This window comes from Podarcis pityusensis, assembly GCF_964106645.2.
Source record: "Podarcis pityusensis genome assembly, chromosome: 7".
NCBI classification, from domain to species: Eukaryota; Metazoa; Chordata; class Lepidosauria; order Squamata; family Lacertidae; genus Podarcis; species Podarcis pityusensis.
In genome coordinates, this window is record NC_138031.1 from 13,945,961 (window position 1) to 13,970,083 (window position 24,123).

Genomic DNA, 24,123 nt, shown 5'->3' on the forward strand with positions numbered 1-24,123 from the left:
ACAAAAGAGGCAAATCTTTAAAAAATGTAGTATAAACACTGACAACTGGAAAACACTGGCCTACGAGCGCTCCAGTTGGAGAACAGCCTTTACCAAAGGTGTCATGGGTTTTGAAGACACTCAAACTCAGGACGCAAGGGAGAAACGTGCTAAGAGGAAGGCACGCTTGGCAAATCCACACCGTGATCAACTCCCTCCCGGAAACCGATGTCCCCACTGTGGAAGGACGTGTGGATCCAGAATTGGCCTCCACAGTCAATTACAGACTCATTGTTAAAACCATGTTTATGGAAGACAATCTTACTCAGCTACGAGTGATCGCCAAAGAAGAAGAAGATTCTTTCTGAAATGTCTTGGTCCATTCTCTGCTCCAGTGTTGTTCAAATCCTGCATCTTAGAAAACAAGTATTATCTTTCACAAGATCTTAATATCATAGCTGATACACACACACACACACACACACACACACACAGCCACCATGAACAGAAGAAGGTTGGGTTGGCATGTTGCCATGCAACCTAATGTTTGACTGGAATACCACAACTTTCGCAAGATGACGTTGCCCTATTTAGGGGGAGGGGGAGGGGGTGATGATTCATAACTTCTTAAACTGCCTCGAGTGTAAGTGAAGGTTTTGCAAGTAATGTTTGCAGGAAGTGGCTTGCCATAGCAACTCGATCTTCAGATGATCATAATAGCAGAAGTCTTTCCACAGGATTGTACAAGATATGTTAGTTGTGGAGCATACTGAAGATCGTTTCATTTATGCCCCTCTTCACACACACGGCTCATATGCGACAAATATCAGTAATGTAATAGAACATCACAAATCACAACGTAAGTCTTATGAAATAATGAACAAATCATCAGTAAATCAATTGCAAAACAACCACCTTCTGTAAAACATGATTAACGAAGCAGCTCAAAAAAATAGGCTAAACAGCACAACCACAAGAAAAGTCGTACTGTGAAATTCACAAGGCATTACAGCACCCTTAAGTCCATGAAACAATATGAACAACGTTAACAAACTCACAACTGAAAAGATACAAAGCACTGTTGAATTCACACATTTTCTTGTACCCCATGACTCATAGTCCTCCACTCAGTTCATCAAAAGGCAGCAAACAAAAATAAGGACGATCCAGTTAACAATTATTATTATTGATTTTTTATGACTAGTTATTTCTATACTGCCCTATGTGCAGCAGGCATTCTAATCTGGGGGTGGCTTCAAACAGGGCTGCCATATGGATATTCCTGGACATTCGCGTGATTTCAAAGGTGGAAACTGACGTCCGGGGGGAATTTCTGAAAGGCGATGCATTGTCAATAGGAAAATCGTGGTTTTCGAGGCATTTTTGAAAAAAAGAAAAAAGATCAACAATTTCATTGTCTTCCTTAAAATAACATCAACAATTTGGGATCTTCCTAAGAAAAGGTCAAAGGAGTGTCCGGGTTTTTACTTTTTGAAATATGGCAACCCTCACTGTAATGCTGCCTAATCTGTTTTCCCTTCACAAAATAAGATTATCTACATGGTCCAACTATGTGACTTAAATGCGCATGATTAATAAACACGAATCCTAGTTACTTGGAGGAGCTGCCAGCCATGAGATGCCATCAGCCAGGACTTTATGGTCCACCATCAAGTGCTTTCACAATATAAAGAAAATTAGGCAGGGAGGCATTTTTACATATATGAAGAGCGTGCTTGTAGCAATACTATTCATGCGGACATAATTGGAGCGCAGGGTATATGTGGGAACATGAAATGTTTTCTTTGGCTCTCCATTGTGGGTGTAGATAATTACTTAATGCTATTTTAAGTTGCACAGAGTGGTTGGTACACAAACTAAACAGAAAGGGAGGGGAGAAGCCTTCTGTTCTCCTCTTGTTTGATAGAAATGAACTCTGAAAAGAGGGTGTGTATTTTAACAATTTCTATGCGGTTAGCCCTTTGTTATGAAAGATGAAAGATGCGCCCAACCCAGCACGCCACATTGACATGTGATCTCTGCTGCCATACATCTATGGAACACTCTGTCCACACATCTCTGCCATGGGGCTAACAGCATCGTTGAAAGGTTATTTAGATTGGGCTGGAGAAATGTCACTCAGGGGGTGGTGGTGGGGATATGGAAATCTTTCCCAGTGGTGTTCAAATAGGATCTAGGGGTCTTAGCAGACCACAAGCTTAACACAAGTCAACAGTGTGTTGCAGCAGCAAAAAAGGCAAATACTATTCTAGGCTGCAGCAACAGAAGTATAGTGTCCACATCGAGGGAAGTCATAGTCCCGCTCTATTCTGCCTTGGTCAGACCACACGTGGAAGACTGTGTCCAGTTCTGGGCACCGCAATTTAAGAAGGATGTTGACAAGCTGGTATGTGTGCAAGCAAGTGGTTCAAGGGTCTGGAAAACAAGCCTTATGAAGATCTGGGTATGTTTAGCCTGGAAAAGAGGAGACTGAGAGGAAAGCCATCTTCAAATATTTAAAGGGCTGTCACATGAGGTTGGAGCAAACTTGTTTTCTCCTGCTCTAGAGGGTAGGCTCAAACTTATGGCTCGCAAGTTACATGGAAGGAGATTCTGACAGTAAGAGTTGTTCGATAGTGGAACAGACTCCCATGAGAGAAGTGAGAGGGTGGAAGACAGGAAGACCAACAGTATCATAGAATCATAGAACTGTAGAGTAGAAAGGGACCGCGATGGCCATCTCGTCCAGCCCCTTACAATGCAGGTATCTCAGCTAAAGCATCCATGACAGGTGGCCATCCAACCTCTGCTTAAAAACCTCCAAGGAAGGAGAGTAGATGGAGCTGAAGGCATTGACAGGCAGCTCCAACTCTTAAGAAGGAGGAAGCTGATAGGCCATACCACCTCTTGGACTAGTTGGAGTTTAGAAAGCAGGCAGGTGGGAGCTGGCTGGAGGCAGACTCCATTTGCCCAAAGAGATCAACCTCCACAGCTTGTCCCTGCAACTGCCAATTATATCTTCTCTCATATATATCTCACATATATATATATATGATTGTAAGGCTGTCGTCAAGCACTAAACCACTCTCTGATTTGCCTTCCCCCTCCCAAAGGGGTCATGGAGACCTGTGAGGGGAGGAGGAAGGGTGGGGATGCTTGGGCGAGCTGTGAGGGAATGAATGAGGTTTAAAGCAGGAGGGATTGGCAGGTAGGTGAGCAGAATGAGTAGAGGCAGCGGCCCATAGTGTGTGCAGCTATGTGCATCCGCATTCTCTGCCTTGTGGCCAAGCTATCCCTATATAGGCATACAGTGGTACCTTGATTCTCGAACTCAATCAGTTCTGGAAGTCCATTCGACTTCCAAAATGTTCGAAAACCAATTGGCTGATTGGCCCTGGAAACAATGCCGACAGCCGAAACGGACGTTCAGCTTCCAAAAAACGTTCACAAACTGGAACACTTACTTCTGGGTTTGCAGCGTTCAGGAACCGATTTGTTCATCAGCTAAGCCATTTGGGAACCAAGATACTGGTAAAGGTAAAGGGACCCCTGACCATTAGGTCCAGTCATGGCTGACTCTGGGGTTGCGGTGCTCATCTCGCTTTATTGGCCGAGGGAGCCGCTTCTGGCGAACCAGAGCAGTTTACCTTCCCACCGGAGCAGTACCTATTGTTCTACTTGCACTTTAATGTGCTTTCGAACTGCTAGGTTGGCAGGAGCAGGGACTGAGCAGCGGGAGCTCACCCTATCGCGGGGATTCGAACCGCCAACCTTCTGATCGGCAAGTCCTAGGCTCTGTGGTTTAACCCACAGCGCCACCCGCATCTGTGCCAGTTACCTTTTTACTCTTAACTTTTGTTATTAGGATGAAGAACATAGTGGCTACATAGCTTTCTGTGCCTTGAAACATCATTAGCAGTGCTTTTTTCTGGGAGGCACGCATACCCCTAAACATTTTTTGAATCTAAGTTTGGCCTCACTGAGGGGCAGTATTTCATTATATGAGCAGGAAAATGAGAGTACCCCTAAACATTTTTTTTTTAGGAAAGAAAGCACTGATCACTAGTATTTAAAAGTGAAGGGTTTCTTCTCTCTACTGCTTTTACAAAGTGACAAGAACCCTTAGACCACTAGCAGCTGAGTGACCAGGTGCAAACAGGTGGGGGTTTTTGCACCAGGAGCAGGTGTGTGGAAGAGGGAATTCCAGCAGGTGTGGCTTGTCATGCAAGAGGCACCGGCTGAAATTTCCTTTTCCACACAAGCGTTTCAGAAGCAGGAGACCTCAACTGTTTGCACCTGGTCACTCTTAACTTGCAGCTAGATGTTATGCAGGATTTGTTTGCAGAGAAGTGTGATTTCAATGGAGCCAGGATTTCCCAATACTATATACAGAATTAATCTTATCTCCAAAGCGTTGCCTGAAATGTTTCCCTCAGTTACTCCTCAATGACATCTGCTGCCACCAGGCAAATTTTCATTATTGGCAAGTGTCTTACATAAACTCTGACTCAGGACAGTCTGTTTATATAAACTGTTTTTAAAGTTAAAACAGTAACCAGGCTGATGACGGTAAGCAAATTTCAAACCAAGGCTGCAATTCTAGGAACACTACCATTTTAAGTCAGCAGGATTTTCTGAGGAAATATGAAAAAGGACCAGACTGCACAGTTGTGGACCTATGCGTGCTTTGTAAAATTCCTTTACTAGTTTACACAGTTTTTTTCAAGATACAGAATTCTTCCCGGGGTCTTCATCTTACAACACTGCTTGAACAACAGCAACAAAAATGCTGGAGTAAGTTTAGCAAGGTCTCCCAATTTCTGGCCAAGTGCACAGTTTACAGTGGAAAAACATGCATTAGGTTTGGGGTCACCAGTACTTATGGGTCATTTGCGCTGGCACCAATCGCAAAATGGCTGTCTTGGGGGATGTGGCGTAACACAAAATGGCTGCTGTAGGCAACTGCTGGAGAGGCAGAGGCAGTTCAGAGTCAAAGAATCATGCATTGCTGATTTTTGAGGGATATTTTGTGGGCACTGTGGGAGGTACTGGCAGATATGCTGGTGCCCATGGGCACTGTGTTGGCAACCCCTGCATTAGGCTACGAGGCATGCAAGATCATATGTTGCCTTGCTCAGATGCTCCCTCAGAAAACAGGGAGGATTGATAGCTCAGCGGCAGAACATTTGATTTCCATATAGAAAGTTCTAGGTTCAATTGGTGGCATCTTCAGTTAGAAAGTTCCAGTAGCAGATGATGGACAAGACTTCTGCCTAGGACCTCAGGAGAGCTTCAGTCAGTTAGCATCCATTAACCTGGCAGGTTTTTGTGTTCTTAAAGTCCACCACCTTAGGCATCCAAGCCAGCGCGGCGTAATGGTTAAAGTGTTGGACTAGGACCTGGGAGTTCAGGGTTCGAATCCCCACTCAGCCATGAAGCTGACTGGGTGACCTTGGACCAGTCACCATCTCTTAACCTAACCTACTTTACAAGGTTGTTGTGAGGATGACACGGGGAGAAGGAGAACCATGTTACACCACCTCAAGATCCTTGGAAGACAGAGGTGGTCACCAAAATAAAATAAATAAATGTGGGTTTTCTGTGTGAACATAGGGTGGTATTGACTAAGTTGTATGCAGGAGTAGACCCATTGAAATTAGGCCCATTAATTTCAAGGTTTACTTTGAGAAGAACTTCACTGAATACCATCTATATCCTTGTGCTACGTGTTCCTGAGCTACCGTGATTCACCTGGCAAAGGAACAACATTTCATGCAAAGGCAGTATTGTTTTTACGTCTATAATCTCCTTATTCTCTGCTCTAGGCACTTAGATTGCACCGATAAATTTCCTAATTCCCATACCTGGGCTTAATGAACTTGGGCAATAAATAATGAAGGCTGATTTCCCTCTGGGGCTGCTAAAACTTGGGAGCAAGGAGGACTTGCGAAACAAGCCCAGAGTTGCCAACTTTATTCACATGTGTGCGTGACTCTCTACCTGCTGGGCCCGATCCATAAAATACTATTTTTGGTGTCAGCCAATCTCTAGATTCACCTGTGCACTGCAACTCTGGCACAACGTCAGTTCTTTGGAACTGGGATTGCGTTGAATGAACCATACAAAGCTCAGAAACGATGAAGATTGCACAACTCTATAGCAAAGCTGGATGCATTCCTGGATTTATACAGCAGGTTGCACAGAATAGAAATTACATGTACTTGTGTTTATTGGACAAGGGTAACACTCGAATAATTTAGATTTGTCTACACTGCACCCTTTTAATGCATTACTCTCCATAAATCTACTCTCCAATTTATCTGCCTACGTCCAGCTCATCATCCCCTTTTCTCTTCTGCTAAGCACTTCTATATATCATATGTAAAGCAGGGGCAGATTTTGGCAATATGGCGCCCTGAGAAAGGATAAAATTTGCTCCTCCATATACAGTAATAAATAGCACCCCCTCAGGAAAGCACCCGGGGGGGGGGGACTGCTTGCACCATCCTAAATCTGGTGCTGTGTAGAGGATTTGGATGTAGACGCGGGTGGTGCTGTGGGTTAAACCACAAAGCCTAGGACTTGCCGATCAGAAGGTCAGCAGTTCAAATCCCCGCGATGGGGTGAGCTCCCGTTGCTCGGTCCCTGCTCCTGCCAACCTAGCAGTTCGAAAACACGTCAAAGTGCAAGTAGATAAATAGGTACCACTCCGGCGGGAAGGTAAACGGTGTTTCCGTGCGCTGCTCTGGTTCGCCAGAAGCGGCTTAGTCATGCTGGCCACATGACCCGGAAGCTGTACACCGGCTCCCTCGGCCAATAAAGCGAGATGAGCGCTGCAACCCCAGAGTCAGTCACGACGGGACCTAAAGGTCAGGGGTCCCTTAACCTTTACCTTACTTCCTACATAGGGAATATGAGAATACCAGACTATCTATTTATCTATATGTATACACACAAATCCCCTTCATGGAACACTGCCTTGTTGTGGCAAAGGGGCTTGAATAACTCAGAGACGCTATGAGCTATGCCATACAGGGCCACCCAAGACGGACAGGTCATAGCCGAGAGTTTAGACTAAATGTGATCCACCTGGAGAAGGAACGGGCAAACCACTCCAGTATTTTGCCATGAAAACTCCACGGACATAAAAAAAGAGAAGCTTTGAGAAGAAGGTGAGAGTTTCCAAGGCATTCTCTGGATCATGGGATCAGAGAGTGGAACACGACTGAGACAACTAAACAACAAATATACACACATACACACCAGACCCTTCAAGCCCCCTTATTTTCCAGGGACAGTCCCAGATTTACAGAAGCCGTCCCGGTTTCTGATTTGATCCTGGAATGTCTGGTTTTCCTAAGGACATCCCTATTTCCATCAGGGAAATGTTGGAGGGTAAGGAGTTATGGGCTGCCAAGCCAAGGAGCTATACACCCTGAAGTCATCTGAAGGCAGCCCTGTAAAGAGAAGCATTTTAATGTGTAATTTTTTATTCTGTTTATATATACATATATATGTTGGAAGCTGCCCAGAGTGGCTGGGGCAACCCAGTCAGATAGATGGGAGTATACATAAAATATTTTTTTTTAAAAAATGGAATAGGACATACATACCTATTTTCATTGGAAAAATGTTGGGTGGTATGCATACAGTGTTATGCATATGTTATGTTATGTTCATAGCTGCCAACTTTTCCCTTTTCTTGCGAGGAATCCTATTTGGAATAAGGAAATTTTCCTTAAAAAAGGGAAACATTGACAGCTATGGTTATGTTATATGTATATGTTAAGTCTAATTACCTGAAATATTTTTTTAACGCTTTTTTATTGAGTTAATGAAATCTGAGGAAAAGATGTTACACTTCACATTGCATTTTCCTTCGGGGAGCGTTTTTAAAAATACTATTTACAGTATTGCAGAAACTCCTTAGGAGGTTTGGCACTGCAGAGACGGGCCCCGGAGCTCCCACGGACCAGCGCGCGACCCTAAGGCGGCGCTAGAGAGGCAGCGAGAGAGCGCCTTAACCCTTCCCCGCCCGCTCTTTCCCCTCTTCGGCCAATCAGCGGCCGAGGCCCGGGCATTCTGCGCTCGTGACGCGCCTTCCCGGGGAAGCAAGGTTCCAAAGGCTCTGCGCCGAGGCTGGAGCCGCCGCTGGAGCGCGCGCCTGGGTGCAGCCTTGCCGCGGTGTGGGGAGCACGGCCAGGGGAGAGAAAGAGCCCGGTCGTCGTCGGAGGCAGGGAGGCTGGGTGGATTTTTATTTTTAATTTTAATTTTTTTGCAAGCCGAGGAATCGGCATTCGGGGGGGAAGGGGGCTTTTCTTTGTTTTGATTCTCTAGCTGCCGCAGATTCCGACCTTTATTATTATTATTTGCGTTTAACCCAAAACGCAGCAGCTCTGGTGCCTGCGAATACGAGCGCCGGTGTTCCCTTCCCTCTCTTTCTATTGATGCATTCAATGCAATAAATAGGCTTCTTTTTTTTTTTAGGCGGGGTTGTTTAATTCTGAATTTCGCAGGGTTTTTGAACGGCGTTTACTTTTTTTTTGAAAAGCAGATTTAGTGGTTTTCTTAAAAAAAATTTTTTTTTTCTTGTTTGCACCCCCCCCCCCCGCAAAATCGGGTCTGCAGCTGTTCCAAGAGTACTTGCTTGCGAGGGAGGGGGTCTGTTGTCGGAGGCAGCTTAGTGAAGCCTCCTTTGCTGCAGCCGAGGCATTTTGCAAGCCGCCAGCTGCCCGGCGCTGCTTCTCTCCCCAGCCTCCATCGCGCAACCTACCTACTTGTTGTGTGGGGGGCATGAGCAAGAATGGAGAACGATGGACCTTGTTGCTGTCTTTGTGTGCGGGGGATAGAGATGTCTTGATTTCGTCCAGCCGTGGGACTTTTTTCTCCAGGGCAGGGTTGCTGTAGGCGCTGCAAGAGACAAACCGAATAACATTGGTGGGCAGCGTTAGAGAAAGCTCAGAAGCGAAAGAGAAGTGGCTCTGCTGCCTTTGAGATTGAAGTCTTTATTTTTATTTTATTTTCAGAGAAATCTCTGATTTTGACTGCTCCCTCCCCGAAGGGTAGGAATTGAAATAAGTAGGGGTGGGTCGCGTGTGTGCATTTTTATTTTTGGGGGGCTTGCGAAACCGCAGCAGTTTCTTCGGCGTCCTCCTTGATCCGGGCGAGGAAAAAATGGAGGCTGTGATAGAAAAGGAATGTAGCGCGCTCGGAGGACTCTTCCAGACCACCATCAGTGACATGAAGGTAAGGGAGCCTCGAGCATCGGGGGCGCAAGGTGCAACCCCCCCCCACCCATAAAAGCCCCGCCACGTTTGACAAATCCCTCGCCTGAGCATTGCTTCTCCCTTGCATTGCATTCATTGCCACCTGCATTGAAAAACAGGGTGGTTGTGGAAGGGGAGCTTGCCTCCGCGAGGACACCCCCTTCCATGCAGATGGAGGAGCCCTGCCTAGTATTGACAGCATCGCCCCCCCCTCCAGAAAACGAATTGCTGCTTGCTTTTACTATGGAGGCAGGAAAAACGCTCTGCAAGACGCTGAGTTGTGCGTTGCTAGCCTCCTTTTCTGAGATTTCCCAGAGTCCCCTGGGAATTCTTCTAATTAAGACGAAATGGAACCATTTAATTACAATAATAATGCTGGAAAAGAGAGGGAGCCTTGCGCTGTGCGGAGTCCCAAACTGCACAGCGGAAAGCCTCCCCAAGGTGGGGTTCAAATGCCAATGGGGAGCATATGTGTATAGACTGTGATGATGATAAACTGGGACCATTAATGCTCCCTTTGTTGAGTTCTGCACCTTCTCTCCAGCGCTGCGTGTTCTGAAGGCCCAGGGGAGGTTATCGGGCAGATATGGTTCACAGAACACCATGGTTTGCTGTTATTTATCCCTTCTGCTTGGAAAAGGAGAAAGAGGGTTTTACCTTTGAATATTGGGTGTTTGGGACAAACTGCAAAAAGGCCGTACCAGCTGAGTGTCTCTTTCCTAATCTCCCAGAGGCATTTAGCAGCTGTGAGGAAACAAGAAACAAGGTCAGGTGGATCTCGGTGTGATCCATTAAATGAGGCCCGAAGTTCAATAAGGCAGCAGTTTTCTGTACTTGGTGTTTCATGTAGCCGTTTTGTGTATATACAGCCTGGAGACTTTCAAACCCTCTTGTTATTTTTACACTAGTGGAAACAAGATTCTTAGCAGGCTGGTAAAGAAATATGCTGCCTTCTGCCACGAGGACTGGCAAAGGAGGATTATATCTTTCCCATCTCTCATCTTGAGTCTGTTGCTCTTCCAGTGCTGGCCAGAGGGAAGGGGTTGTGTTTTCTTTGTACCACTAGCAAGCAGTGTTCTGTTTTTTTCTTGCAGCAAAGCTTATGGTCAAGATCTGTGTGTATAATATAAATTCCAAAATGGGAAGGGTTGTAACTCTGTGGTTTGAGCGTGCGCATTCCCTCTGGAAGGGGCCCCAGATTCAATTCTCCACTTCACAGGATCTCTTGAGTAGGGTGGCTAGAATGGATCCCATGTCTGTCCCTTTGCAGAACTGCTGCCTGTCAGAATTGACACTGCTGGGCTAGATGGGCACTTGGGGAGCAGCCCTGTAGCCAGATCTTCCGGAATGAGCAGGTTAGGATCCAGCAGATCTCTGGGTGAGCTGGGAGTGTCCTGGGGCAGCCAGGCTATGCCATTGCGAACTCTTTAACTATCATATCAGCCAGAGATAGGCCCATGTGTCTCCCTCCTTGTGGCGGATCTGAAAAGGGGGCATTTTGGAGGGGGCGGCTGCTGCGGGCAGGACCAGAGGGAGGACTTGGGTAGGATCCTACGCCTGCTCAGCTCAGTCATGTGGCCTGGCATGAGATAACCCAACAACAGGGTGGTGTACCTCAAAACACTGTCTTAAAAGCTTGTCTTAACCTCTGCCATGCTTAGGCCAGCCATAGCCCCACCAAGTTTGAGCCTGGTGTAACTTCACTCCAGCTTAATTTACGCCAGCCTGCTTTACGTCCATGTTTGCGCTTGTCCCATGTTTCCTAGGCGTGGATCCGAGAAGATTTTCTCTTGCTCCACCGCATTCCACGGGAAAACACGCCGTTTATCGCTGGATTGGAACAAGTGTAAATCAGGGGTTCTGCGGATTGACTTTCTTCTGATCCCAACAGTGGGTTTTCCCGGGGAATGCAGTGGGGCGAGAGGAAATCCTCTTGGACCCATGTCTAGGAGGCCTGGGACCAGCGGATGAAGATGGTGGGATAAGCGGAAGTGTGGATGAGAGTTCGGTAAGATTGTTTTATGTGTGTGCCTGTGCATGATTGCGCCTATTCAGTGGAATATGATGCTCGCTTTGATGCACACATCTCTGAGGCTCGAAGGATGGCTCACAACACTTTCTCCTCCAGTGTTTGAACCTCTGGTCTCTGTTGTTGTTGTTGACGCAAGTAATCTCTAGTCACTTCAGCCATGTTGGTGTCCATGTTGGTGGGCGAGGTTGTTCCTGGAGAAGATTGCAGCATTCTCTTTCAGAGGAGGGCAGAACGTCTTTTTGAAATTCAGCTGGCGGTGGTGTTTTGTGCGCTCTCAGATATATATGCACAAGAGGCTTCGCTGGATCTTTTAATAGCATGCAATTTCCCCATCCCCTTCCCTCCAAAGAAATGGGGAAGGAAGAGTACTTAAATCTGAAAGACTTGAGATTTGGGGAGTGGTAGGAGAGCACGAGGAACTATCAATGAAGGTTTGCTGACTGGCGACTTAAGCCAATGCGTTGGGCTGAGGCTTGCTCCTTTGTTTCCTTAAAAAAAATATAATACAGTGGTACCTCGGGTTACATACACTTCAGGTTACATACGCTTCAGGTTACGAACTTTGCTTCAGGATAAGAACAGAAATCGTGCTCCGGCGGCAGCAGGAGGCTCCATTAGCTAAAGTGGTGCTTCAGGTTAAGAACAGACCTCTGGAACGAATTAAGTTCTTAACCCGAGGTACCACTGCATATTAAAAGTGAAGCTTGTTTAGATGTGGGTGTGAGGAGCATTGTGCGTTAACTTTGTCATAATGAACTCTTTTGTGATGTGATTGGGTTCCCGATCTTCCTTTGCCGAATCTCTCGGGAGGGAAGGAACGGGGGTCCGAAACAAAACCTGCAATCATTTTCATCAGGTCCACTTCAGCAGTGTGAATATTTTAGCAGATGTTTTCTTCCGCCAGATGGAATGTTGATGTGAATTGTTAGAAGCAGGGGCGGAGTGGGGGGGGGCGGGCGGGTGGCCTCTATCCTTCAGTTCTCTCCAACAGGAAGCAGATAAACCTTGAAAAACTGCCGGGCTGATACCTGCAGCTGAAAGAGTGCTCATCTGGAACACACCAAAGCTTTATGGGACAGGGCAATGCTGTGGCTGTGTTTTAAAGGAAATGATCCTTCCTTTGGAGTAGTGGAAACAAGATTTTTTTATAGTGAACACTGCAGAGCAACATGGTGGAAAAAGGAGTGGGGAATCCATCAATTTTGCATTTTACCTGGTTCAGTGAGCCAAAACTTTGCCGACAAATGCCAGAGGGAGGTGTGTTTTAAGCTGTTAACAGCAAACACAAAGAAGAGTGCTGTAGCATCTTAAAAGGCTAACAGATTTGTTGTGGCTTATGCCTTTGTGGCTTGGAGCTGGGGATTTGTCAATTTCATTTTCTTGGGAGTTCCTCATTTTTCACCTCTTCAGTTCTCCACATTAGCGCATGTGTTTGCAGATATATATTTTTTCCAAGTCCTCATGAAAATGCACCAGCATTTTAGTGTGAATTTCTCTTGGTGTATGCAATTTTGCCAAATTCACTTATTTTTGCAGAGCAGTTTTCCCCAATACAAAGAACTTTGCTTCAGGATGAGAACAGAAATCGTGCTCTGGCGGCACAGTGGCAGCAGGAGGCCCCATAGGCTAAAGTGGTGCTTCAGGTTAAGAACAGTTTCAGGTTAAGTACGGACCTCTGGAACGAATTAAGTACTTAACCTGAGGTACCACTGTACTATGCATTTTCTATGGTGTTTTCACTAACGTATGCAGTTATAGGTACAATTTTCCCCAGGATTTGCATTTTTGTATGTTACTTGGCTGGAAAACAGCATTGCAGAATTCGGAGAACTGAGAATTTTGAAGGTTGTGTTTCAGTTTCCTTATTGTTCCAGAAAGTGCAAATTAGCTAGGTTCATCTTCACATGCAAATTTAACCAGGTTTCTCCTGCATGCCTGGAGCCCACTTCACCAGATAACTGAACTTGTTTGACTCAACTTGCTGCATCCAAAGTCCGTGCCTGACCCCCTAAATGAAAGTTGCTGCTGTTAATCAATGCCAGTTTAAGCTGTAATCCTTTGCATACATGAGAGTTACCATATTTTTTGCCCTATAGGACGCACCAGCCCATAGGACGCACCTAGATTTGGGGGGGGGGGATAAAGGGGAAAAAATTATTCCCCCCCCCAGGCGCGGGGGTGGGGGAAGCCCGAGCTTCCCCAGCCCCCAGAACGGGTCCGAGAGCGATGGCAAAGCTGCGCGCAGCTTTGGCATCGCTCTGGGAGCTTGCCGGGCTGGGGGAACAGCTTCCTGAAGCCTGGAGAGCAAGAGGGGTCGGTGCGTACCGACCCCTCTTGCTCTCCAGGCTTCAGCGAAAGCCTGCATTCGCCCCATAGGACGCACACACATTTCTCCTTCATTTTTGGAGGGGAAAAAGTGCGTCCTATAGGGCGAAAAATACGGTAAGTGCTATTGAATTCAGTGGGGCTTCCTTCTAAGTAAATGTGTCACTAGACCGGCTTGATTTCACTTTTCATATAACAGCATCTTTTTACAAAAACTTGCAAATTAGGAGCATGTTTTGAACATGCATACAGATAGCCAGAGAGGGACGCGGGTGGCGCTGTGGGTTAAACCACAGAGCCTAGGACTTGCCGATCAGAAGGTCGGCGGTTCGAATCCCTGCCACGGGATGAGCTCCCGTTGCTCGGTCCCAGCTCCTGCCAACCTAGCAGTTCGAAAGCACGTCAAAGTGCAAGTAGATAAATAGGTACCACTCCGGAGGGAAGGTAAACGGCGTTTCCATGCGCTGCTCTGGTTTGCCAGAAGCGGCTTAGTCATGCTGGCCACATGACCCGGAAGCTGTACGCCGACTCCCTCGGCCAATAAAGCGAGATGAGCGCTGCAACCCCAGAATTGGCCACGACTGGACTGGTCCCTTTACCTTTACGGATAGCCAACCAGGGTAGTTTAAGCAAAATTATAAAAGTATCGCTAAGATTGCAGTCCCCTGTAGGCCAGAGTAAACCCCATGAAAGCAGTGGGACTAAATATCCTCAAAAACAGTGGATTTAAAACACTTGGAAACTTTCTTTGTGGAATGAAAGAAGCAAAAATGCATTCCACCCTAAGGGTCGAAGGAAGGCAACATAATCAAAAGATGCAGACTTTTAAAAAAGTTTTCTTAAAAATCCAGCGTATAAACATTTTGTCTTATCGGTAGATAACTGGAGGAGTGGAGTTTAACTTGTAAAAAAAACCACCTGGGAAATATGCTGGAAATTGCTCTTGCAAACTCAACTTAAGGGAAGGTTTTAAAATCATTGCTATTGCTAGCACCTATATAAATATTTCTGTGTTTAGCAGATGTCCTGGAGGGAAGACCACGTGTTCCCGTTTTTATTTGCTGGCTTTTAAAGGAAGCTTAATTGGTTTTCTGCACCCTTGGACTGTGTGTACTCCTTTTTCCTTTTGATTATCTGGATTGTGGGCCCCCATCCAAAGCCCCACAGCAAAGAGGTTTTCCTTCCCCCAAAGCACATCCATTTAGCACAGTCTTGTTGTGTTCCCGCAGTGGGGGGAGCAGGGGCGCTGTAGAGACATATGGGGCGTAGTTCTAAACATGTTAAGAGAATTTTGGTTTTGTGGGGATGAAGTTCCGGATGACGAATTTAGAAACCCCCAAATAAGTTACAGGATTACACGCCTCGGGTGTTGGCCGTGGGTGTATCTCCGGCTTCTGGTTCAGCTGCAGGCTTTGAAGCAAGGGCAAATCCTATTGAACAGCTCGTCCCTTTTTTCCACGGTTCTTGGACACGGTTTTCAAATTGCTCCGGTTTATCCGCCACCTGTTTGCTTCTTGGGAAATAATGGGCAACTTTGCTTTTGTGCAATTGACGTTTCCAGGGCTTTGGGCAACCCATGTGTCAAGAGAGTCCCGAACAGCTTGAAATGCCCATTTGTTGCAATGGCATGTTAAGTCAGGACATTAAGGATCTCAAGATCCTAAAAAAAAGGGGGGGAGGCGGAGAGGCTGACGTTGTTAACCTGTCACTCCCAAGTCGGAACATTGATTTGCTAATCTCAGAAAGCCCCTTGTGTTTTCCCAGATGCCACTGCCCACCAGCTGTCCAAAGCATCGGCCTTCTGTGGCTGCTTTTGCCTCTAAATCTTAAACGTCACCAAATTGCAATTTCAGACATAAGCTAGGGTGGTGGTAGGTCTGTGTTCTGCACCTTAATTCCCTCCTCCCCTGAAATAGTGACATCTGTTGTTCTGTATGCAGGTGTGATATTAAAAGGGGGGGGGGAGACAAAACCAAGGAGGTCCCGTCCCCCCCCGCAAAAAAAACACAGCCTTTCCTGGTCTGGTTACCTTCTGTTGTTTTGGACTACAACTCCCATCAGCCCCGTCAGTGTTAGCTGGGGCTGATGGGAGTTGTAGTCCAGAACAGCAGAAGGGAACCAGCCCGCCTTGAAACAAAGTCCGGAAGCCGTAGTTCTCCTTTTAATGGTCTCGGTATGATTTAAATGCAGTAGTCCTTTTCATTTTAAATTACAGTGGTACCTCGGGTTACATACGCTTCAGGTTACATACACTTCAGGTTACAGACTCCGCTAACCCAGAAATAGTACCTCGGGTAAAGAACTTTGCTTCAGGATGAGAACTGAAATTGCACAGCGGCGGCAGCAGGAGGCCCCATTAGCTAAAGTGGTGCTTCAGGTTAAGAACAGTTTCAGGTTAAGAACAGACGAATTAAGTACTTAACCCAAGGTACCACTGTGGATACAAACGGGATCCGTTCCGGAGCCCCGTTCACGTCCAGAAGCAAACGTTACTAGTGACGGCCCGTCTGCGCGTGCGTCGCTTTTCCCAGCTTTTGTGCATGCGCATGACGTCATTTTGAGCGTCTGCACGAGCGGCGAAACCCGGAAGTAACCCGCTCCGTTACTTCCAGGTTGCCGCGGAGGGCAACTCAAACGCGCTCAACATGAAGCATGTTCAACCCGAGGTATGACCGTAGAGGTTAGCTGTTTTTTTCCTGGGGAGTCGTGATGGCTGTGCGTTCTCCTAGGCTCCGGGGCAGCTATTTTTTACTGCATTTATTTCATAAACATTTCTATACTGCTTGATTGTTTTAAAAAAACAAAAACACCTCAAAACGCACCTTTGGATACCAGTTTTGGGGAACAAGAGCAGGAGAGGGGCTGCTATTCTCCTCATGCCAAAATTCCTTTCCCAGAGGAATTTTGTTGTGGAATCGGGCTACCTTTCTTCTGATCCAGCAGGGCTCTTCTTCTTGTTCTTCTGCCTGCTAATAATAATAATAATAATAATAATAATAATAATAATAGAAAGGTAGAAGTTCCTGGAGAATCCCAGCCCACAGGAAGCGAAGTTTCGGTAGATTGCGTCAAGGGTGGCGCATGACTGACAGATGTCCGTCAGGCTCCCTGGTGGGTCCATGCACAGGGAGTTGTGTGTGTGTGTGTGTGTGCTTATTTGTGAAATGGAGCAAAGAACTGCTCCTTTTTTCTTTTTGCGAAGTTGACATTGGCTCCGAGTAAGGAAAGCCCGTCATTTGCAAAAATCACTGAACAGGGGAAGTTAGCTGCTTGATGTGCTGTAACAATCCTTTTGTTTAGTAGGTGTCTTCCGTTCTCCCAAAGGATGTTTAAAGGGCGGAGAGATGATTTTAAGATGAAGGTGTGGCTGCTAATCCAGGATAAGGCTCTGATAAGCATAGGTTTGCGAGCGTATTTTGTAAGGATGAATGAGCGAGGCAGAGAAACCCACACTCCGCTGAATTGCATGTGGGCGAAAGAGCAGTTAAAAAGTGTGTTGGCAACAAGTCATTTGCTTAAAACCATTTTGGGGGAGGACCCCAGAATTGTAGCAGTGCTGACTCTGTCCTGAGTGTTTGTGGCTTCATACTCGCTCTTAAATACTGTGGTACCTCGGAAGTCGAACGGAATCCGTTCTGGAACTCTGTTCGACTTCTAAAAGTTCGGAAACCAAGGCGTGGCTTCTGATTGGCTGCAGGAAGCTCCGTCAGACGTTTGGGTTCCAAAAAACATTTGCAAACCGGAACACTCACTTACGGGTTTGCGGCGTTCAGGAGCCAAAATGTTCGACTTGCAAGGTGTTCAGTATCCAGGGTACAACTGTATTGTGTTCCTATCTAGAGATGCTTGCAGTTCTGGTGCATGTAGCTAGACCATATGGCTATTGAGAGGGGAGTGGGCCAGTAACAATGGAAGTGTGTTCCTTCCAGGGTTGGAGAGTTACAGCACCTGCTGTGGCTGTAGAGACCAATATGGGAGAGAGACATGTTTTGTTGCAGCTGGGGCAGATGAAGGCATCCGGAGTTGGCCACAGGTGAATCTTGTGCCAGAATTGGAACCTGAATGAGTGGGTTTTTGTTTTCCTTGTGCTGTACTGCTAACCGGCCTTTGCCCATGCTGGTTGCAATGGTATGGATCCTCTCTGGATTAGACCACCTCTTGCCAGTGCGCAGTGGAATGTGAATCTTGCGCTTAGGTTGTCTCTGATCATTGAAAGTTTTCACGAATACTAAGTGGAACTAGAGCAAGTATTCTGCATGTGTATTTATCCCCTCTGCACTTCCTTCCTTTCCCCCCTCCTCTCTCTCTCTCACCCCCTTCCACACGCTTTTTAAGTAGAAGATATTTTTGCCAGCGCATTGTGTTGAGCCAAAATACAGCTGATTGTTCACTTGTTTGAAGACCAACTGGTCGTCTTTGCTCTGCTGTTCTTTGCCATTACAAACAGCTGCACTGTGTTCCTACTCGGACTTGCAAAGAGGGGAGGTGGGGGAAGAAAGAAAGAAAGAAAGAAAAACCCCTCCTGATTTTTATCCTCTGATCTTGAGTGTTGATCTTGGAAACAATCAACCCAGCAGCTGTCAGCACATTGGGGTTTCTTTAAACCTATGGCAGGACTGTGTAAATGGGTAGCTATTTTTAGATTTTAAAGCAGTTGCTCTGAAGGTGGGAGGCAGGCACCCTAAGGAGGGGGAGACGGCTTCCAGGGGCTGATCTCCACTCCCCAACCGTTCACACACTCTTATTGGCCGTTTGCTTGATCCAGGACTGTTACCTTGTGTTCATCCTTAGAGGTATGGACCAGCGAGGCAGCTGTTGGGGAACTTTTTACCCCTCCTTAAAGTCTTTGCTCTGATACCTTTTGAAGGTAACGCTTAAAAGAATATGTCACCATGCTCCAGTCTGGGAGACAAAATCCTTTTGCTACCTGGCACATGAATTGAGCTGTGCGATGCTGATGATCTGCAAAAGGGACAAAGGGAACAGGAAAGGCAGAGAACACAATAATCCGTAAGTTTTCCCCGCTGGTTACCTGGAGGTCACCTTGACTGCAAGGAAAGTGGTTAACTGCAAGCCATTTTTGTTTTATTTTTCTCAACCAATGGCTTGCTGAGTCTCCCACTGAATCTCTCTCTTCCAGGTCTCTCTCCTATCTGCTGCTGTTGTAGTACCTGCAGTTTTCCCTTTAGCTGACCATGTCTGCTACTGCCCTGTTTCCAACCACCCTGTTTTCTTAGAATGAAGCAGCTCTGTGACTCTCCTCCAGGTAACCAGGTGTGTCCCCAATTGAGCTTACATGTGCCCAGCCGCCCGAGTGCTGCTTTTTGATGGGACTTGTCATCCAAAACAGTTGGAGGCTGCCAGGGTCCCATCTGCACTATATGTTTACGGTATCTTTATTGTCATTGTCTCATGCAAAACAATGAAATTGAAACACTACATAAAACATTCAAAACCCCCTAAAAACTCTGAAACCCCATTTTAAAGCACACTATACTATAGAGACCCCTTATGCTGCGTTTAGAACCAGAATTGCATTTGCGTAGAAACTGTTTCTCAGGCGGCTAGTCCTGGCCTTTATAACCCTATACCTTCTTCCAGAAGGCAGAAGCTGAAAGAGATAATTTCCGGGGTGCGTACTATCTTGTGCTATCTCTGCCGCTATCTTATGGTACCTGACAGCATAGATACTGCTCTAAACATCTATGGCTTCTCCTAAAGAATGCTGGGAAGTGTAGTTCTCTAAAAGCACTGAGGGTTGTTGAGAGACCAGTACAGTCATACCTCGAGTTGAATGCGCTTCGGGTTGAGCGCGTTCGAGTTGCGCTCCGCGGCAACCTGGAAGTAACGGAGCGTGTTACTTCCGGGTTTTGCCGCTCGTGCATGTGCAGACGCTCAAAATTACGTCACGCGCATGCACGGAAGCAGCGAAACGCGACCTGCACACTCACAGACATGACGGTGTGTCTTGCGTTCTGTTCGGGATGCGAATAGGGCTCCGGAACGGATCCCGTTCGCATCCCGAGGTACCACTGTATTTCTCTCAAGGAACCACACTTCCAGAGTTGGGTTAACAGTCGGTCTCTCTTCCCAAGGAATTATGGGAATTCTAGCTCTGTGAGGAGAATCGGGGCCTCCTAACAATTTTCAGCACCCTTAGCAAACCACAGTTCCCAGGATTCTTTGCAGGAGGCTGGCATGAGCATGCTTTAACCGTACGGTGCAGATTGGACCTCGGCTGGGCGAAGACGGCTGTGAAATTAGGGTGGAGGCCTTCTGCATCCCTGGAGCTGAGCTGTTGAGTTTGCGCAATATGGCTCGGCTCCTAGAACCAGTCAGGCCCCCAATATAGCTTCATTGCAAGGGTCATGCAAGGCAACACTATGGGAGATGTTGTAAAAGGAGGAGCAATACAGCAGGTTACCCGCTGCTTAGTAGCTGTGTGCAAGAGTCTGACAGCAGACCTATGAAGCTGCCTTAGACCATTAGACATCGTCAGTATAGGACCTCCTTACTGCAGACTTGCAGGAGCAGACCCTGGTCTCATGCAGTGGTCTTTCTTGGCCCTGAAATCCTTTTAACTGGAGATTTTGGGGGTTGCCTGCAGCTTTCCTTAGGTGGCGCATGTGCTATGGGCCCTTGCATTTGCCACATGCTTATGCTCAGTGTCGCGAGAGCACATGGCATCAGAACTTGGGAGCCGTGGTGAGTGGCAGGTGTGCGGCACAGGTGGCAGATCAAGGGGTGGTCTGGCACGCCCAACAGTGAGAACCCAGAGCACGCATGACACAGCCTTGGAAAGTCACATTGTCATTTGGGAGCCTGTTTGGGCAGTGCTGTTTTAAAAGCTTCCCCCTCTTTCCAGTCAGGCGTGACGCCACAGGTACCGCAGAAAGGTTTTGCGGCGTCGTAGCTCAGCAGGAAATTTGTGCATCGCCGCGGAACAACATTACCAGCCGAGTCAATGTTTAAGGACGAAGTGTGTGTATAATTGTGCACTGAATACCATTTAATACAGAACATGCGTTCTTCATTCAGTTCACTCATTCTTCAACTCATTTCTTAGGACGTGGTGTTTTGGAGTAATAAAACCAACAGTGCAAAATAGGCTTGTGTATATATATAAAAAAATCCTATCTGTTAATTGCAAGTTGGCTTTTGCAAAACGATAGAAACCTTTTGGGCATTTCACCAGTTGGAAAAGTGAACTGAGTGTTCAGATATTAATGAAATAATGGTCTAGCCATTTTAAAGTATTCACTTTATTGCTAGAACCACCCAGGACGTTGGCTTTCCTTGACTTTTCATTACTTAGGCTGCAGTCCTGTGCACACATACCGGGGGTGTAAGTTGCATTGAACACAGCAAGGTTTACTTCTGAGTTAATTATGTATAGAATTGCACCATTAGTGTCTTGCTCACAGCAGTATTCGGGTTTTTAAAATACCTCCGACTGTTTCTTTATGTTACTTTCACAGCCATTCCTTTTCTAGACCCGTCTAATCCCAACAGGAGCTTCACAGAGCAGACAACCAGATTATAGGGCAGAGAACTTCCTAGTTCCTGCCGCCAACAAGGAATCTTCATGGGCATTCCTAGGACATGGCTATCGCAGCTGATGTCTGCTTTGTGTTCATGTTCTATGGTTGCCTTCCATTACAGCAGGTGGCTGGTGGGACAGGAGAGCTTTGCTGTGCTCCAAACTCCTTGCTGGCAAACGACACCACCATGAATTAAAAGCAGTAAGTGGACACCTGCCTAGTGACTTTCTTGGTTGCAATGGAACATCTGGCGATTCACTCATGGCCAGTTAATACAAAACAGTGAATGCAACTACCTTTTGGTCCACGTAAACTTGCCTTCAACTTGCCATTTGGAACCTGTACTTTGGGTCACTTGAGTGGTTGTCCCCACGACTGCTGCACTCGAAGAGTCTTCTCTTGGACATAGGAGGGTTCCATGTGAGATTTGATTCTTAAAGAAGTTCACAAGCAGTTCCTCCAGAGCCACAGCCCAGTGTAAAAGGTAAAGGGACCCCTGACCATTAGGTCCAGTCGTGGCCGACTCTGGGGTTGCGGCGCTCATCTCATTTATTGACCGAGGGAGCCGGCGTACAGCTTCCGGGTCACGTGGCCAGCATGACTAAGCCGCTTCTGGCGAACCAGAGCAGCGCACGGAAACGCCATTTACCTTCCCGCTGGAGCGGTACCTATTTTTCTACTTGCACTTTGACGTGCTTTCGAACTGCTAGGTTGGCAGGAGCAGGGACCGAGCAACGGGAGCTCACCCTGTCGCGGGGATTCGAACCACTGACCTTCTGATCAGCAAGTCCTAGGCTCTGTGGTTTAACCCACAGCGCCACCCACGTCCCTTACAACCCAGTGTACAACCCACTTAGTATGCAGAAGGTCCCAAGTTCAATTGCTGGTGTCTCCAGGTTGGGCTGGGTCTCTGCCTGACACCTTGGAGAGCTTCTCCCTGCCAGAGTCGTCATTGCTGAGCTAGGTGGATCACTGGTCTGACTCAGTTTAACGCCGTTCCTTGTGTGTTTTTTGGGGGGTAATTTTTAGGTGATGCACTCTTCTCTGAGATTGTCCCAGTTGGCTGTGGTATCTTTATTTACACCCAACCTTTCTTCCAGCATGAAACTCGTGGTGGTATACACCAGGCAATTTCTTACCCAGACACTGACTAAACTCACACTTGCTTAGCAAGGTAGCTGCATTGTATATCCCTCAGACCATGGCTTATGCCGTCCGTTGGCAAGGTTAAGTGGAAAGGATGCACCTTGGATTTTCTGAAAACAGGTGTTTGATGAGTATAGTTGGAGTTGGGGCATCAGAAATGACTTTCTCATAGCTCTTGCATCCAGCAGAAACTAGGTACAGTGGTACCTCGGGTTAAGTACTTAATTCGTTCCGGAGGTCCATTCTTAACCTGAAACTGTTCTTAACCTGAAGCACCACTTTAGCTAACGTGGCCTCCTGCTGCCGCCGTGCCGCCGGAGCACGATTTCTGTTCTCATCCTGAAGCAAAGTTCTTAACCCGAGGTACTATTTCTGGGTTAGCGGAGTCTGTAACCTGAAGTGTATGTAACCTGAAGCGTATGTAACCCAAGGTATAATGTACTTGAGCTGAAATTCAAATTTATTTCAGGCACCCAACCCTGTGCATGTTTACTCAGAAGCAACTGTGCTCTGTGGGGCTTATTCCGAACATTAAGAATACAGCTTAAATTTAGGATATGAATCTTTCTCAAATTACTCTCTCCGTGTTTTCAGCTCTGGTATCTCCCTGGAAAAGGCAGATGTGATTTTCGCACTGAACTGCTCATCTGAGAGAAAGGAACATAGTGTTTTGCAAGGGTTGTGGGTTGTGTGCTCAGAGCTGCAGATCTTTCTACAGATTGGGCAGGGGAACGCTGTGGCGTTTGCCCTTTGTAGCTGCGGACCTCTGGCTTGCCAACTGGCCTTTCCCCTTATTGACTGAAATGTTTGTGCAACAGATGTCACTCTGGTTCAGTGAACCATCCTGTTGGCCACTGGAGCGGAGCATACCCTGACATGTCACTGGTCAAGGTTCCTTCATTGGACATCATTCAGGTTATGCTGGCGATGGGCCCATGAGTTTCAGTTTTGTGCAGCAGAATTTCGAATCTGAAATTCTGGATAATACAGCTGGAAACTGAATCCTGGAAGTTTTGCTGCAAATAACAAATGAATGCCCCAAAAGGGCATGTGCGAAGAGTGAGGATGGTACAAAGAGAAGCATTGCTAATTAGCCAGATCTTAACGATCTAGGCTTGTGCCATTTGGTTACTTGCTGAACTTGGAGGATGCAAAGTCAAAAAATAAATAAACTCACTGGATTTGATCACATGCATGCTAGTGAAGACCTTGTATGCTGTAGTGCATATGGGTGTGAATGGAACCACATGCGCTTCTTAAAAGGGGGTTCATGGCCATAAATGGTGCTGTTTTGCAGGATGCACATTCGTTGAGATGATATAAATATGTTGATATTGCAGCTGCTGCAGAGGGTGGAGTCTCAGTCTCTTTCCACCTGCTAGCTTTGCTGCGAGGGTGTGATGCTCTGTCGACAGCCCAATGGGACAGAGGAGTCTTAGTAGACCACAGGCTTAAGACAAGTCCACAGTGCGATACAGCAGCTAATAAAAGCTAATGCTATTCTAGGCTACATCAACAGAAGTATAGTGTCCGGAGTAATAGTCCCACTGTGTTCCGCCTTGGTCAAACCACACCTGGAATACTGTGTCCAGTTCTGGACCCAACAATTTAAGAAGGGTATTAAAAAGCTTTGTGTGCAGAGGAAGGCAACCAAGATAAGGAGACCAAAGGGTTGGAAACCAAGTCTTACAGTGGTGCCTCGCAAGACGAAATTAATCCGTTCCGCGAGTCTCTTCGTCTTGCATTTTTTTCATCTTGCGAAGCACGGCTATTAGCGGCTTAGCGGCTATTAACGGCTTAGCGGCTATTAACGGCTTAGCGGCTATTAACGGCT

At 46.7% G+C, this 24,123-nt stretch overlaps 1 protein-coding gene across 23 annotated transcripts in view; it reads left to right on the forward strand.

Moving 5' to 3' along the window:
* The first annotated feature begins 8,095 nt into the window (after positions 1-8,095).
* Positions 8,096-24,123, forward strand: part of MTSS1 (MTSS I-BAR domain containing 1) — a 147,780-nt gene continuing 131,752 nt past the window's right edge. For 7 of the 23 annotated variants that reach the window (XM_081012595.1, XM_081012599.1, XM_081012596.1 and 4 more), the window contains exon 1: positions 8,098-9,225. In XM_081012595.1, the coding sequence (XP_080868721.1) occupies positions 9,154-9,225 (72 nt within the window). In that variant the 5' untranslated portion in view covers positions 8,098-9,153. Of the gene's footprint in view, positions 9,226-24,123 lie in introns of all 23 variants that reach the window. The other 16 variants (XM_081012608.1, XM_081012609.1, XM_081012600.1 and 13 more) reach the window with 7 other exon arrangements.